The sequence below is a fragment of the Buteo buteo genome, chromosome 4 (assembly GCF_964188355.1).
Source record: "Buteo buteo chromosome 4, bButBut1.hap1.1, whole genome shotgun sequence".
Classification (NCBI taxonomy): domain Eukaryota; kingdom Metazoa; phylum Chordata; class Aves; order Accipitriformes; family Accipitridae; genus Buteo; species Buteo buteo.
In genome coordinates this window covers 38,002,794-38,017,904 of record NC_134174.1, presented here as the reverse complement: position 1 = coordinate 38,017,904, position 15,111 = coordinate 38,002,794, and the positions used below count along the sequence as shown (strand labels likewise).

At 46.1% G+C, this 15,111-nt stretch overlaps 1 protein-coding gene and 1 long non-coding RNA gene across 2 annotated transcripts; both read right to left on the bottom strand.

Annotated features, from left to right (window-relative positions):
- Positions 1-3,734: 3,734 nt before the first annotated feature.
- ADIRF (adipogenesis regulatory factor) lies at positions 3,735-7,267 on the bottom strand. The gene is made up of 3 exons (XM_075026882.1): positions 7,078-7,267; positions 5,352-5,414; positions 3,735-4,314 (listed from the first exon to the last, which is right to left on the bottom strand). The coding sequence occupies exons 1-3, from the start codon at positions 7,136-7,138 to the stop codon at positions 4,208-4,210; spliced, it is 231 nt and encodes a 76-aa protein (XP_074882983.1). The 5' UTR covers positions 7,139-7,267; the 3' UTR covers positions 3,735-4,207.
- A 481-nt stretch (positions 7,268-7,748) lies between these two features.
- Positions 7,749-10,701, bottom strand: LOC142030622 (uncharacterized). The gene is made up of 5 exons (XR_012650230.1): positions 10,617-10,701; positions 9,958-10,158; positions 9,348-9,460; positions 8,750-8,935; positions 7,749-7,853 (listed from the first exon to the last, which is right to left on the bottom strand). It is a non-coding gene; the product is annotated as an uncharacterized LOC142030622 (long non-coding RNA).
- Positions 10,702-15,111: the final 4,410 nt, after the last annotated feature.

The following is a 15,111-nucleotide window of genomic DNA, read 5'->3' as shown; positions in this document are numbered from 1 at the left end:
TCTTTCACCAGACATGCTGCCCCACCTCACGGCAAGCAGTTTCTCCACGGTGTCCTCATGAAGTAGCGAGCTGTTCCCACAATCACGCTCCGCGGGCCCCGGCACCGCCTCGTCCTGGCACCTGCCAGCCTCCCGCAGCGGCCGCCTGTGTCCGTCCACGTCCCCTCCACGTCCTGCCGCTCAGCCCCAGGTCCCCCAGCTGCGGCTGTGCCAGGAAAGCCCGCTGCAGCAGACCCCCAGCCCCGGGGGGCCAAGGAGGCCTGGGTCAGGGCCGTGGGGTGTGCCACAGGGGGAAGCGAGAACCGGATTAACTGCCAAAAGGGTGACTTGGGAAAAGAAGCAAAAAGCCAGAGGGTTATCCTAAAGGACGAAGGAGACAGTATGTCATGAATGCTGCCTGAGTTAGACACAGGAAACGAAACTGCAGCTAAAGCAACAGGGGGTGAGAGCAGACCTGGGGGAAACTGAGGCAGGGTGAGTTGACACTGGCAGGCCCTGGGGGGCTGCTTATGCCAAGGCCAACAGAAGAGCAGTAGTCTTTCTTCACCAAGGGCTCGGTTAATATTTACCACAGCATGACTCTCTGCACAAGCAGCGGGTCGACCTGCTGTGCTCAACAGTTGTGTTCTCTGCCATCCAGCTTTTACATAGGCTCTGCTCTCCCAGCTTTTAAAATTAACCACGCGGGCTAGAAATGCTCAAAGGGCACTTGCAGGTGCCTCGGCTAGGTCTGGGAGCCGTAAAGAAAGGGAAACAAGACCCAGGAACTGTTACTAAATGGGCAAAAGGAGCTACACATAAAAAGAGTTTCTTTGCATGAAATTCCTGGTAATTTCCTATCTGAAGGCAAAAGAGAAACTAAACAAGCATCACATGTGTGTGTGCATGCATGCGTGTGTACTGCTGAGGTACCGGCAGCAGATGATCGGCTGACACAAAGTAGGAGAAGCATCTATTAAGGAAAGGCTTATGAGCAAAATGAAAATGGCTCCTGCAAATCTCTTCTGAGGCTGTTGCCCCTGGTGGCATGGGGGTTGTGGGTTGGGCCCCCTGCCACGGCCGGGTCTGGCAACCGCACGGGAACCTGGTAAAGGGCACCAGGGTGGGGGAGAGATGGCAGGGATTTACAAAAAAAATCATCTTTGCATTTTGCCACATGATGGGAAACTCTGGCCGCAAAGACAGGTTTCAGAAAGCTCGGATTCTCAATAACCCTTAGACCATTAGTTGAAGCATTCACCCGGGATGAGGATTCATGTTTTCTTGGGCAAAGGAAGGAGCTGAAGGTGGATTTCGAGCAGTCTGGTAAAATCTGTGCCCCCTGTGCCCCTGCCTTGCTGAGCTGCGAAGAGAAGATGGGGTGGCTGCTTGCCCCCCAGCCACCCTGGGCAGGTCTCGGGGGGGGCTGGAGTGGGGCACGGGGCAGGTGGTGCTCACACCGGGCAGCCCGGCCAGGCCGGCACATGAATTCCCTTTGCTCAGCATTTCATGGCTCAGGCAGCTGCGGGCACACCCAGAAACAAATTTTAGCAAATTTGAGAACTCAGGTGTTGGATAACTTCACGTGTCTACAGCTGATGGTACATGAGCTGGTAGGAGCTTTAAGGATGTCCGGTCTGCTTTTACACAACATCTGGAGCCTTCAGGTGGGATGGGAAGGCATGGTCCGGCGTTGGGACACGGCTCCCTGTGCGATGCACAAGGGAGAGAGAGCCCCAAATACTTTAAGGCCAAAGAGCACTGTGACTAAGGCAGTGACCTTGTTTGTGGAGTAAAGTGCTGAAACTTAGAAACACTTGCCAGCAAGTGACTCAGACTCACGGGTGCCTGTAGCACAGCATCCGACCTCAGGACAAAAGGCATGTGGAATACTCTGACCAGGCTCCTGGGATCGGTGCTGAAGCAGCAGGGGCATCCCTGCGCTGGGGACCAGGAGTCAGGAGCTGCCTCCGCGTGCCCCTTGGCCTGATGGAGAAAGGTGCTTCTCCTCTCTGGTCTCAGGGGCCAACCTTCAGTGGTCCCTCCAGCCAGGCAGTCCAGTCCATACCCTGCCCTGGGCCAGGGCAGCGGGCAGCGACAACCCCTGCAGTGACACTGAAAACGTCACCTGTGACTGGAAGAAGGCAACACAAAAACCGCACACCAGGAGTCACGGTTGTGTTCCCCATGCACAAAGCAGCAGGAATAGCATCAGTCATGTAAGGGGATAACAGGTTTTACTGGAGAAAAAACCCACACCTGTTCAATTTTTTTTGGTAATATGAACTAAGGAGTGGATTGCAGGCAAAACCAGGCATGACGGAGAGTGGTGTATGGACAATTATCACCCGCAAACGCAGCCCTGATGTCTGAAATGCTGAGCCTAAAGAGCTCATTCTCTGAAGATTTCACCATCAGGGAGGTAACCATGGAAAGTACTAAATAATTAAGTACTATTGAGGGTTGCCCAGTGACTGAGAGTGCAATAGTCTAACGCTTTTTCTGTGAGCTTGTACTTGGGTAAATATTTAGGCTTTTAAAGCTTTAAATAACAGTGGACATTGCATAGGGACACTCTGTGCAAAGCCCTGGACTATGTTTACTCACAGATGGTCTATTACTTATAGGGCCCTCTAAAGGCTTTTCAGTCCGTGCAGTCCTCATGCAGATTGCAGGCAAGAGTGGTCTTTGGGTTCAGCAGTGAGTCAGTCTCTCCTAGGACTGCATTCACAAAGATCAGCTTCCAAAAAACTCTGGTCGACCACAGCTCTTGGTCAACAAGTGCGGTATCTCAAGCTGGCTTGGATTGCCCTATTTCATTACAGCCAGATGCTTTTGGTCATGCTTTGGTTTTCTATTGTAAGGCCCAGATTAGATTTTTACTGAATGCAGGCTGGTAAGGCTTCAAACCAGGAGAAAAAAAGAAAGAAAGAAACAAAAAAAACCACACACCCCCCCCCGCCCCCCCAAAAAAAACCCCAAAAGGAATAAAAGAAAGGAAATACTGCCTAGCAGTGAGAAACACCCAGAGGCCAAGGTAAGAGCACTTACTGTGAATAAGTGGATATTAGTGCCTTCTGTTGACAGAGGCAGCACTAAGTGGGCACCCTGTTTGGCTGCAGCAGCCTCTGATTGCCCAGCAAGCAGCAATCTAAAACAAATATTTCCATCTCCTAGGCAAGAAGATTGCGCACTTGTCCCTCTCACAAGGGCTCCGTCCCCGAGCACCACCGCTCCTGTGAGCGGGCAGCCGCTGCTCAGCGTGGCCGGGGCTGCCTCGAAGCACTGGGCAGAGGCTGCAGCTCAGGCGTGATGAAAGAGCTGAGTCGAGCACCTCGTCGTGCTGCCTCTCACGTCAGTGCTACTGGTCGTTTTTAGCGGTAATAACTTTGGGATAAAGTGTCCGATTTTTTTGTCCCTGGGAGATTTAACAGGAGATGTGCTGTGGATAATGGTAACAAGAAATTTAGATGAGCAACAAGACGCATAAGAGAAAGGACGAGGGGGTGGACAACACAACTCCCATTCACTTGCCGAGACCACGGGGCTCCGCTGCTGCACGGGACTGTTCATTTCCATATGTCTGTCTGCCAAATTGCAAAATGATTCAGTACTCACCTCCCTTACAGGATGGTCACTGACCTCACTGGGCTTTGAAACAAAGAGCAAAAGAGAATTGCAAGACATGGTGCGATCCTTCACCGAAAGCCCTGATAAAATAACGAGAGTACATGACAAAGTGATGTAATTCTGGGTGGTGGAAATCTTACAATACCTTTTATTTATCTTAATTTGAAAATACAGCAGACGGGAACAAACGAACAACTGACATGAAATATAACCCCTGTTTAACTTTTGGTTACTGGAAGGAAACTCAGTTTCATCACGTGAATGTTCTGGTCTCCTGGAGTATGAACGCTTTCACAGGTTTTGTAAATACACTCAGCAAATGCAGCAATAATCATTGCGCTGTTGTAAGAGTAGGGCAATAGGATTGCTGAAGCCATATGAGCCATTTTGAAGATTGTGAACAGATGTTACGAGATGTGCTAAAAGATGTATTTTTCCTATATGAAGGATAAGGGGGACCTTTCGCCATAAAATTTTGTATTTGGAAAGAGAGAAATTATCCAGATCTCAAACAGGTTTCGTTCTTCTACGCAAAGGAGTAGGGAATTGCAGACCAAAGAGCGATTTTTACATGCAATACTCTTTGTTTAAATCAGCATCATTTCTTAAATCCACACTTTTTCCCAAGGCCAGACATTGCTTCTGCAGCTTGTCCAGTTGCTTTTTCTACCCCATCTTGCGCTGTCTTGGAAGCCTTGTCAATAGCTGCAAGAGAGGAAAAAAGATAAGCAAAAAAAGCTTGAAAAATGCAACGTGGTTTAATATTTATGATGGAAGGGGGAAGTGTGAAAATTACTAGATTATAAAAATATAGGGATATATCTTCTTTAAAAAAAGGGTTCTCTGCAGGTGATTATAGTTGGGTTTGGCAGGATGTATTTAGGATGGGCTGCAAAATAGGAGGGGTCATATGGAAGTTTTGGGTGCTGAGCTGAAGCAGTATGAAATGAATGATGGGACAAAGTTGGAACAGATCGATTTTGGTCTAAATGTAGCCTCTCTCTCTTCTCTGGGATCCCGGCTGTATTTTGGCAATATTGCTGCCTCCTCATCTAATGTCAACAAGTGCCCAGGTCCTGCCTTCTTATCACATCATGGAGCTGTAGAGGGTGTCTGCTCTAAGGAGATACTGCCAACACATTTTGACTTTCGTTAAATATTTTAGACCCTGAAGTCACTAATCCTCCCATCATTCTTAGAAAATTATTACAATTAAGTGAGAACTGAGCTTAGTTTTTAGTTTAACTTGTTCCCAATCCCCAGAAACGAGATGCCAATGCTTTCCTGATGGCACCTTTCCACCTGTGGGATCATTAATATTTGACCCCAGGCACTGGGTGCTGGCGTGGGGCTCAACCTGGATGTACCCCTGCCCTCCAGACTGAGGAAGCAAGATGTATCACAAGGTTACTTAATCCACAAGAGAGAAGAGCAAAATTTTGTCTGTGCTGTTCCCAGAAGTTTTCTATGAAGGAAGCCAAAATCTGAGTGTCATGCATGGGACTTGGTGGCCGGAGGGGAGTCAGCTATTATGGTACATCTGCCAGTAAATGTATGGAGCTACCAGGGAACAGATCCTGAAATCCTGTCCTGTGAGATCTGTAAGAGTCAAAAACTTGTCACTGAAACCAAGAGCTTTCAGGCTGAGAGCGCCTGCAGGACAGAGGGGAATGAGCACTGCCTGCTGCTGGCTTGTGTTGAGCTGCTCCATTGCTTCTTGATTTGAACGTCATTTCTCCTACCTTTCTGGCTTGCATCTGTAATCTGGTTGACTGCATCCTGAGCAGCCTGTCCCAACGTGTTTGCTGTAATTAAGGACAAAAAAATTCATTTCCGTGTGTTCACATTTATGCTTACAGGAATTCCTTATAATCAATTGGCTTTTCTGCATGTTCGCAGAAGGACATGCCCCTGGCAAGAGATAAGGCTGGTGTGGAGCAGACTGAGGCTGTGTGCTTCGCTCATGGGCACCCTGGGAACTCTGTGTGTTGCCAGAGCAGCTTGCTATGAGATTAGCATTCACCTAGCACCTACAGTCAGCTGAGCAAATAGGTGACAGATAAGAAGATAAAATAAAAAGGAGATAAAGAAGCAAAGACTAGCAGTGAGTTTGAATGATGACATTTAGCTGCAAGTTGCTTATTTTACACTACCCTTGCTTTTATTGATTTTTCTAGCTTATTCTGCTTGGAGAAGTTTGGCCATCTAGCATGCATTTTCTTTGCAGGCCGTTTGGGAGTAGTGCCTTTTCCGAAATGGAAGCAAATGCATTAAACAGAGCAGGACAGGAAAAGGGAGATTTTACAAACAAAATATAAATAGAAGAAGAGGAGCAGAAGCCAGAAATGTAATGGATCAAGTCCAGAATATAAAACATTAAAAAAGTGAGATGCTATGTAATTGCAAGATGTCTGATAGTTTATGAAAGAGCGATAGCCATCCTATCACTTTTGCTAGAAAAAGTGACCCCTCAATGGCATAAATATATTCAGGATGCAGCAAGGACTATTTTGTTTTTCAGAAAGACTTATTATCATGTTTCTGAGTCTGCTACACGTTTGTTCCCAGGTGTACGGAAACTTACTGTAACTCCGAAGAAATCAGTGAGGTTACTCATGTATTTCAGCTATACAACAAAGTGTTTGCAGGATCAGAATCCAGGACTGATACAAATTACACCCTGCTAGGAATGAGGTGCACACAAACACTCTAAGGAATATACTGTAAAATGCTAGCATAAGCTATACACATATTGACATTTTTCATTTAAAGGAAAAGCTATTATACTTTGCATTGAAAAATTGGTTTCCAGTGCACAGTGCTAATAATAGTACAGTGCTTGGCCCTAAAACATAGGAAGAGCTATGACAGAAATGTGTGCACAGATTTTTTTTTTAAACCCCGCAAAGTCTGGTGATCACTGCTGGAGAAGAATACAGCTGAACACTTGTACTACCTATTACAAACAGGCCATTGCAATCAATGTAGTTACTACCAGAAGGCATTGATAGTCGGGCCACGTAGCAAACATTAATCAAAGGTTAACTCCAACTTCTTAGAAGGACAGCAGTTTAAATACCTCCACACAGCATGAGAAAAGACCACCCTGAGCAATGTAAATGCTAGATAAAAAAGGTTATTCCTACCAAAACAGGCTTCACTGCTCTAAAAACACTAAGTTTAAAGATCTGGCTGGGGAGTGATAAGGGTCAGCAGATGCTCAGCAGCTGCTGAGGGAGCTGCCGGTGGGTGGAGGTGGTTGCCCATGCCAAGCTGAGAGCTGTGGCCAGCCTGACACCTTCTCCAGGCGATGGCCAAAACTTGGGCCCCAGGAACAGAAAGAAAAGGGGAAGCTGTGTCCCGCTAGCACCGGCGAAGCTCGCAGTGTAACTCCAGATTGTGGTTTCTGTAAGCAAAAGCGGCAGCTAAGCCCCCCACAACTATACAAGGTTATTTAGTCTTTCTTACCAGCATCTTTTGCTGCACCTTCAGCCTGTTCCTTCAGGCCCTGGAAGTTTTTACCCGACATTGTGGCTTCTGACACGTGTTGACACACCTCTGCATCAATAAAATTAAGTGCCTGGTGATGTATAGCACACAATGTGAGGGGTGTCCTGACCTGTCCTGGTTTTATACATGTGCCAGGAGACCTGCTGACGCTTTTGGGGGTGATTGGTACAATGGGTGGAGCTTGAATGTGAGGTATGAGAGATGAAAATACACACAGAAAAGCCATTTATTTACCCTCCCCAATGAGAGGGTGTGCCGGGTGGAGATTTCTGCTTCATCGCACTGTCTTTGTTTATAAGTTTGTTGGTTTTTTTTTCAAATCAAAACCACATAAAAAAAAAAAACCTGTTCCACCACCAAAGACAGAGAAACCACAGAACTGAGCTTTGTAAAAAGTGCTGGAAAACTACTGAAGTAGCAGTGCCTGGGCATGGCCAACTTTTGTCCTTGCTAGGCTGGCTTCTTTCTCCTTCCTTCATTCCCTGAGCTGATCCTCCAGAGAGTAGAAAACAGCCCCAACTTCATTCATTTTTTAACAGTTTTAATCACAATCACCTTTTCTTGTCAGGTGGCATACTGTTAGATGGCAAGAATTGTAATTTACCTGTATTTTTATAAGAAACTGCAAATCTGGTCATCTTTCCTGTTGCCTGCTCAAGTTGGATTGCAAAAGCCCAGCATCACTGAAGGCCATGCCTGGGTTCAGCAGGTAACCCATGTCAGCGCTAGCAGTTCTCAGGGGAAGAGAAAAAAGAAGCCAAATTAGCAAAGCTACCTTCTCCTAGTGTGGCTTTCTATTACGGTTTTTGTTAGTACAGAAATAATATTTAAAATAATTTCCTTACCTAGCATCACTACACTAATAAAAGTTTCTGGCTTTAACCTCTGGCATTTCACAGGGTTCCACTAGCCTTTAGAATTTATGTTTTCTGCCACCAATTCCCAGTACAAAGAAACTTTGTACAAATAAACTGTTGGCAGAGTTGGGGGCCAAAGGCCTTGCCAGCTTTGTGGGGCTCAAATTCCTCATCGCCATTTTCCAGTGTACAAAGCACCTCGGTTCAGATGTTCACACTCATACCCATATTCATCTTCTTGAGGAAAGCTTTTTTGTTGAGAAATGGGCATGAGAACAAGATGCTGTGGATAAACGAGGGTGGGAAGTGACAGTGCTTATAAGTTTAATACTTCATTAGTACCCAAGTGAGGAAGAGCAGCAGAAAACAAGGTTAAATGCATTCCTCTGCTGCTCCTATTCAGCCTGTCATTTCAGAGAGCTCTTTTCAACTTTTTGCACTGCTGGCACCGCTCATTTATTATTTCAAACAGCAATTCTCTTTCCCCCTTGACAGGTTAATTAGCATTTTAATTATATATTCACATCAAGTATCTTTTTCAATCCCTTGCTGATTTCTTTTTTAGAAGAATTTTCTTGTTTGGATTTGCAAAAATTCAGATAAAAGACACGCAATATGTTGGGGTTCTCGCATTTTTTGGACAAAACCACTAACATAGACTTATTTATCTTTCTCGCCTAAACCTGAGAACCTAGCAACAACAAAACCATAACAAACAGGCGGTTTTCAGGCATGCTCAGCTCCCTTGGCCAGATCCCTGCTGCTGCGATTACCTTTGTGCACAGCGTTTGTGAGAGCAAGGAAGAGGCTCTCCAGCACCCACCAGGCAGCTTGTCGTGGCTTGAGAGAGGACGTACCCAGGCTCCAGCAGCAAATACCTTCCAGCTGCCTTCCCAGCTCTTTTCTACTGCTGGATTTTCAGCTCAAGGGCCCCACTGATGCTGGCTGGGATAGTCTGCCTGAAAGGGAGAACAGGAGTTTGGTAGAACACTTAAAACTGATGCACACTTACACCAAACTTTAAACGTGCACCACATGATAGCAGTATCTTAGAGACTCCTTAGCAGTTAAGGTAAGTATGTTCTCTAATTCTGCTCTGATGGCCACCTCGATTACTCCAGCTGCGACTATTATTCTTCCAAGTGGAAATCTTTGTTTGACCCTTTGGACTCCACATGGGTGTCTGATCTGTGCCACTACTTGCTTTACCTCCTGCTCAAAATTAAAGTAGCACGAATCTGTGAGTAAAGCCTGCACCACTGTCAGCATAGCAGCATGACTCCTCATCTAATGTAAGCTTATCCTTATCATTAATACCATTATCCTGATTCAAAGCCAAAAAAAAAAGCAAAGAAAGCAAATTACACTTACCCGGCAAACTGACGTAGCATGATCATTATAATGCAGCGCAGCATAGAGGGAAAAGGGACCGCTGGTATAGTATGATGGGACAAAAAGGTCTGTGCATCAGGTGGCTCGCAAAGCTACAAAACCACATCAGAAAATTAATGGAATGTATGGCATCCTCTTTATTCACTTTGTGAGTTAACTTTACTTTTTAAAGCTAAGATGAAGCATTTTGAACTGATGTTGGATATAGATCGGAGCATTCAGAAATAAAAAGGATGATTGACCTGAGCAAAAATGAGAATTTGAATTTCTTCTGTTCAGAAATTTACAGCAATTTATCCCTGAGTTTTCATTTTGTTCTGTTACGAATATTGAGACTACTAGTGTAGATTGGATCTACTTCTGGATTTTGTAAAAAAGTATTTCTCTAAAGAATTTAACCTTCTCTTGGCCTCTAAAGAGATTAATATCACAAGAGAAACTGTTGAAAGCTTTTCCCGAGACAGACTATTTAAGGAATAGTAAAAGTAAAATAGTAACTTGTTTCTAATTGTAGATCAATGAACTAAGTGAATTAAACATATGGCTTTAAATTCCTTCCTGTCCTGGTCCAAACTATAGGTTGACTTACATTTCACTGTGTATATCTCCCGATACCAGGTGTAAGTGTGCGCACAGGCTTTCGTGATGGGCTTTCCTGGGCTTCTTACAAGAGTCGTGGGAAGCACTTGAGCTCACGACGAGCTGGATGGCCAGGCACCGGCCACCTGGGCACTGGTCTTTCCCGTGACTTCAGCTGGAGTTCAACGCACTCGTGGCTGCCCTGGGACACCTGTGGTTACATTTCCAAGAAAGTCAGCTTTCAAATGTATGGTCTTCTGAAATGCTGTGTCTCCGGATTGGTAGGAGTTAAGCTATCCTGTATGTTTGGGTGAAAAAATGAACTTTTGCAAGAACTGTTCCTCCTCATGAATCCCAGTCTTTGCTTTGACTCTTTTGTATGCTCTTTTGTCTGTCACTCTTGTCAGAGAAGATCTAACCATGAGGGATGGACATGGCTGGCAAGTATTGTGGGATTGTTCATTTCGCCTTTGTCAGTTCTTAACCATGTTGTCTCATGACAAGAAAAGATTGGGGTGGGGCAGGATATTATAAAGTATTTTGAAAGCTAAATGCCAAAACACTACAGCCTGTGTGCTCCTTGTCTCCCGATGTCTCCACAGTATTGACCCAAAGCTCCAGCCTCTAAGTACGCCTACAGTTTCTACACCTGTTCCTCCCATGCATTACCTCTTTCCAAATGGGTTTCCTGGTTTTTGGTTGCATCATTTGGTGTGTCCTAAGGTCAACTCAGATCGCCTACAGGTGGAAAGTTAGGTTGGACTTTTGCTCCACTCAGGTCTTGGTGTCTGCTGAGACTGCAGGCAGAAATGCTGGTTAACGCCACCCAGGGCAGGTACCACAGCGTGCCGGCAGAGCCCAATGCTGAGGCACCTGTGAAATTCCAGGCAATTCCAAAAGTGACCTTACCTGGTAGTGCCGGGACGTGTTGCTGACACTGCTTGGCCAGAACCAAGGCGTAAGAAGTGTCATGACCCCAGCAGCGCTGCCTGCTCACCTCCGACGGGTAACTTGTCTCACCAACACGCTGCTCCCATGCCTGGTTCCTCAGGCTTTTCCTCTATATTCTGCTCCTTCTCAGTCTGTGGCCTGTGACGAGTGGTAGGTTATTTCTGTTTGGGGAAGGGGAAAAAAAACCCAAACTAATTCCTTAATTGCTAGGAGGGCTCCACGAGCCACAGCTCACTCTAGAGCTAGTTTACAACCCTAAACATGCAGCCCAAATAGCTGTGAGTTAAATCTAAGGCACTACTGGGAAATTAGAAGTTGTTCTGGTGGCCTTTCCTTTCACACCTCTTCTATGGCATCTTTGAGCACTGTATATATCAGTAATATATATCATATATCAGTAACAGGAACCCTTCTGTTTTTATTACTTGATGAAGATGAGAGGTAATCGATCAGAGCTAGAGCTCATGTTTTACACATGAAAATGGACACATGGGGTTAATCAGTTCAGATAAAAATAAGGCCAGTATATATGGATTTCTTTACCTTCTGGTCTCTAAATCTTCAGGCAACATCTAGGTGAAGTGTCCAGTTTCTGCCATCTTCTGGAGCACTGAAGCCTAAAACCATGCTTAAATATTGGGACTTTTGTGGAGCCTCATGATATCCTGCAGCTTGAGTGTTAGGGAAAAAATTGGCTGGCCTTTACATTGTAAGAGTTAAAAAGATGAGAAAGGCTTGACCGCCACCTTAAGAACTGGCACAGGGCTAGGGAAAAAAATAAGTGGTCCTATCCTGGGAGTTGCTATGAAAGCCGAGGATGTGAGCTGGGATGTGAGCTGGGGGCGAGAAATACAGGAGGGCTGTGGATCTGTTTCTAGATGTGGTGAGAGGAAGGAGCGCGGTGGCTCAACCCTTCTGGTGCCCAGCCGTGCTGCCCACCCCACCTGGGGCTCTGGGGAGAGAAAAGGGGGGGAAGCAGAGCCACCGAGCTTGCTTCCCTCCCAGGCAGGAATCCACACAAAAAAACACACTGCCAAAGTTTGACAGAGACACTTCATGCTGCTAACAGAGCGGTGCGAAGTCGCGCAGGCGGGGTTTTGTCTGGCGTTCAGAAAGCTGAGTTTTAGTCTGAGGGTTTTTTTCTGACGTGCTATTAACAGTGTGGAGTATCTTTGTGTGGGGTTTCAGTGCACTTGTAAGACAAAATAAGTTACGTTTCAATGCAGAAAAAAGTGTCAAAGTGGGGAGAATGGTTATGTACATATTACAGAGAACAATATTAAAAAAAAAGCCCTTCAGTTTTTCAAGTGCTCTTTGAGTTCAGTTTTAGGACATGCATTATGCAGATACTAGAATAGGACTTTCAGATGAAGTGGCATTTTAGGAAGTGTATTATTACCTGATTTGCATTTAAATTAGCGGAATGCATGTTGAGAGATGCTGAGAGCGCCACTGCTTTCTCTTCTGCATCCCAGACAAACGTCTTTGAAAAATCAGGCCCGGCATGCCCTTTAGCCCTTGGCTAGACACAATTGTGGGAGGAGCTCTCAAAGGCTATGAACTGTATCAGAACAAATCACTTAATAAAGCTTAACTGCAGTTTTATATGGTAAGTTATGCTGTTACAAGGGGGGAAAAAAAATGTTTTTCAGCATTTTGTTGGTAGAGTTGAGACAATACTTGGCAGTGGCTGTTCCTGGCTTGTTGGATCACCACGGAGGTCTGAGGGCCAGCGTCCAGGTTCCTGTCACTGGGGACAGACTCAGGCCCTGCTGCGCCGGGCTCCGAGCGCCGTCTCGTCACAGAGGGATTAAATTAACAGCTTGTATGAGAGTGGTATCACACATACAAGGTCCACTTAAATAATTCACAGGGCAAGACGTGCAAGAGGAACTCTTGATCACCCAGACCGTGACCTGTCAGCAAAAAATTATTTTGCTGGTGTTTGCCTCCATCAGCTTTTACCTGGGGCAGCGGGATTCACTGTGTTTCTCCCTTGTGAATGCACCTTCTGCCATGGGATGTTTTCTGATGCATCTCCTCCATCCTTCCATTTTTCAGTTTCCTTCCATCGCCTCTCGTTTTGCTTGTCAGAAGACTCATTAAAAGTACAGACTTCTTTTCCTTGCACTGAACCAGACAGACATACAACAAAGTTTAATTGAATATTTAATAGATAATCTTTGGGCTCTTTTATGACAGACCCTTCTGCTTCAGGAGAAAAAAGCATTCACCTTTGTTACCTCTGACAAAGGCCGCTCAGACTAGCACCTCCGCTCTCCCCGGCCGGGCAGCAGCCGGTCTGGGAAAGCGAGGGGGGGAAACCGCGGCTCACCCAGCCACTGCACGGGCACAGCACTGCCCTGTTCCCGCTCACTGATGCAGGATGCTCGCGTGGGAGGAAACCACGTGCCCTGATCTCTGTCTTTAAGGCTCATGATTGCCTTCTGCAAGATGCATAAAGACTCTGCGGAGCTGTGACCGCAACAGGACTAGACCAGACCTAGGCAGGGGCTACGCTGGGGAGGTGCTGAGCCCTCGTCCAGCCTGCGCATCAAACAGTGCTCAGTGATGTGAAAAGCAGGCAAGCGCAGAGGCAGATCTTTAGAAACATCCAGACGCTTTCGGTGCCCATAGTCAAGCAGTGCTCAGGCTCACAGTTCTAGACCCAGGTGTGTAAATACCAGTTAAATCCCTCCCACAGGGAAGAAGGTGCTGTAGCACAGCTGCAGGCCTCTCTCCCAAGCAGCTACGCAGCTCAGTACCACCGCGCAGCGTGCCTGCACTCTCAGCTCAGCAATTGTAATTCTCTCCTGGTTTAAGTCCCTTTGAAGCAGGGGCAAAGCCTGCTTGAGAGACGGGCATTTGGGAAGCGGCTTACTCCTTGCTTTGAGTTACAGCCTGGCCCAGCTGATACCTGCTCCTGCCTCCCATGCGTGCTGTAGCTAGCGAAAGCCCTCACATCCTCTTTCCCCCTGGCTGGCAGAACATTTTCTTTTTGTATCCCCAAAAAGCAAAGCTTTGGAGCAGAGAGGTTTTCTCCTGTCTCTCTCCAGCAAGCACTAAGAATAGGCTCCAGCCTCCTGCTGCTGGGCATGAGTATCACGGCCCTTTATGCCCCCTTACCTTGGCCTCAATTTTAATTATTCTGTTTAATTGGCAAGTCCTGCCAATGTTTTGCAGGACATCAGGGAAGAGCATGCACATATCAGATATCAATTCCTTTGAAGGACCTTGTTATCTCTTGCTAAGGGTCTTTTGTTCCCTTTCCTTGTTGAGATCAAACATCCATTCTGGATGGAAATCCTGTGGTCTCTGCAAGGCAAAGCTTTATGTGTATTGTTAATGCATAAGAGAGGCTGATATCACACTTGCTAGATCCTTCCATGCTATGTACAGCGAGTCTCTCCTGTAATACCTTCCATAGTCATCACTATTATGCATCTTAATGAAGATTAGCAGCCTGATTCTGAAGCAGCCTAAATCTCTACAGCTTACATTGGCTTCTCATGGATTTGTGGGTGCTCTGCCCATGGGTGAATAAAGACCCCGTTTTTAGATCCACACTTACTGATGTGCTTTACGCTCATCCTTCATTATTTACAGCAATGAGCTTGTAGCAACATTTTCCCATTCTCTACACTTGTGAACGCAGAAGGTCTCTACTGGTCTCACCCAGCAGCTTATCTGCAGACTGACCGGCTGCTGTAACCGATACCAGCGCCAGTGTTCGTGTTGCACCAGTAATTATCCTTTGGCACCTGTTACGGGACTCATGCATTTCACAGCAATCCTGCCTGCCCCTGCCAGCAGTAATGCAGTTCTGATCTAACAGATGAGTGCCCATCACATTTCTTTAATTACCTTTTGGCCATTCATTACACCCAGATGTTAGGATACAGTTTTCAAGCTCTCGTGTAAGCAGAACAAACAGCAAAGAACAAATGCTAACTGAGCTCAACGTGACACTCACATCCTTCAAAAAGTCTCCTTGTTTCCAATTTCCTCCCGCTCCCTGCACTCTCTCTTAAACATGGGGGAGTACTTTAGTGCAATCTCTATTTTTCAGCCCTGAGAGACAGAAGGCTGGCCTACCTAAGCTACTGACTTCAGAAATACAGTTTTTCATTATTCCCCATTTTTTACTTCACGATCTAAGGCCCTTACAGTCCTGAGATCCTTGTATTTTAATACTGCACTTTTACAGGAAGAG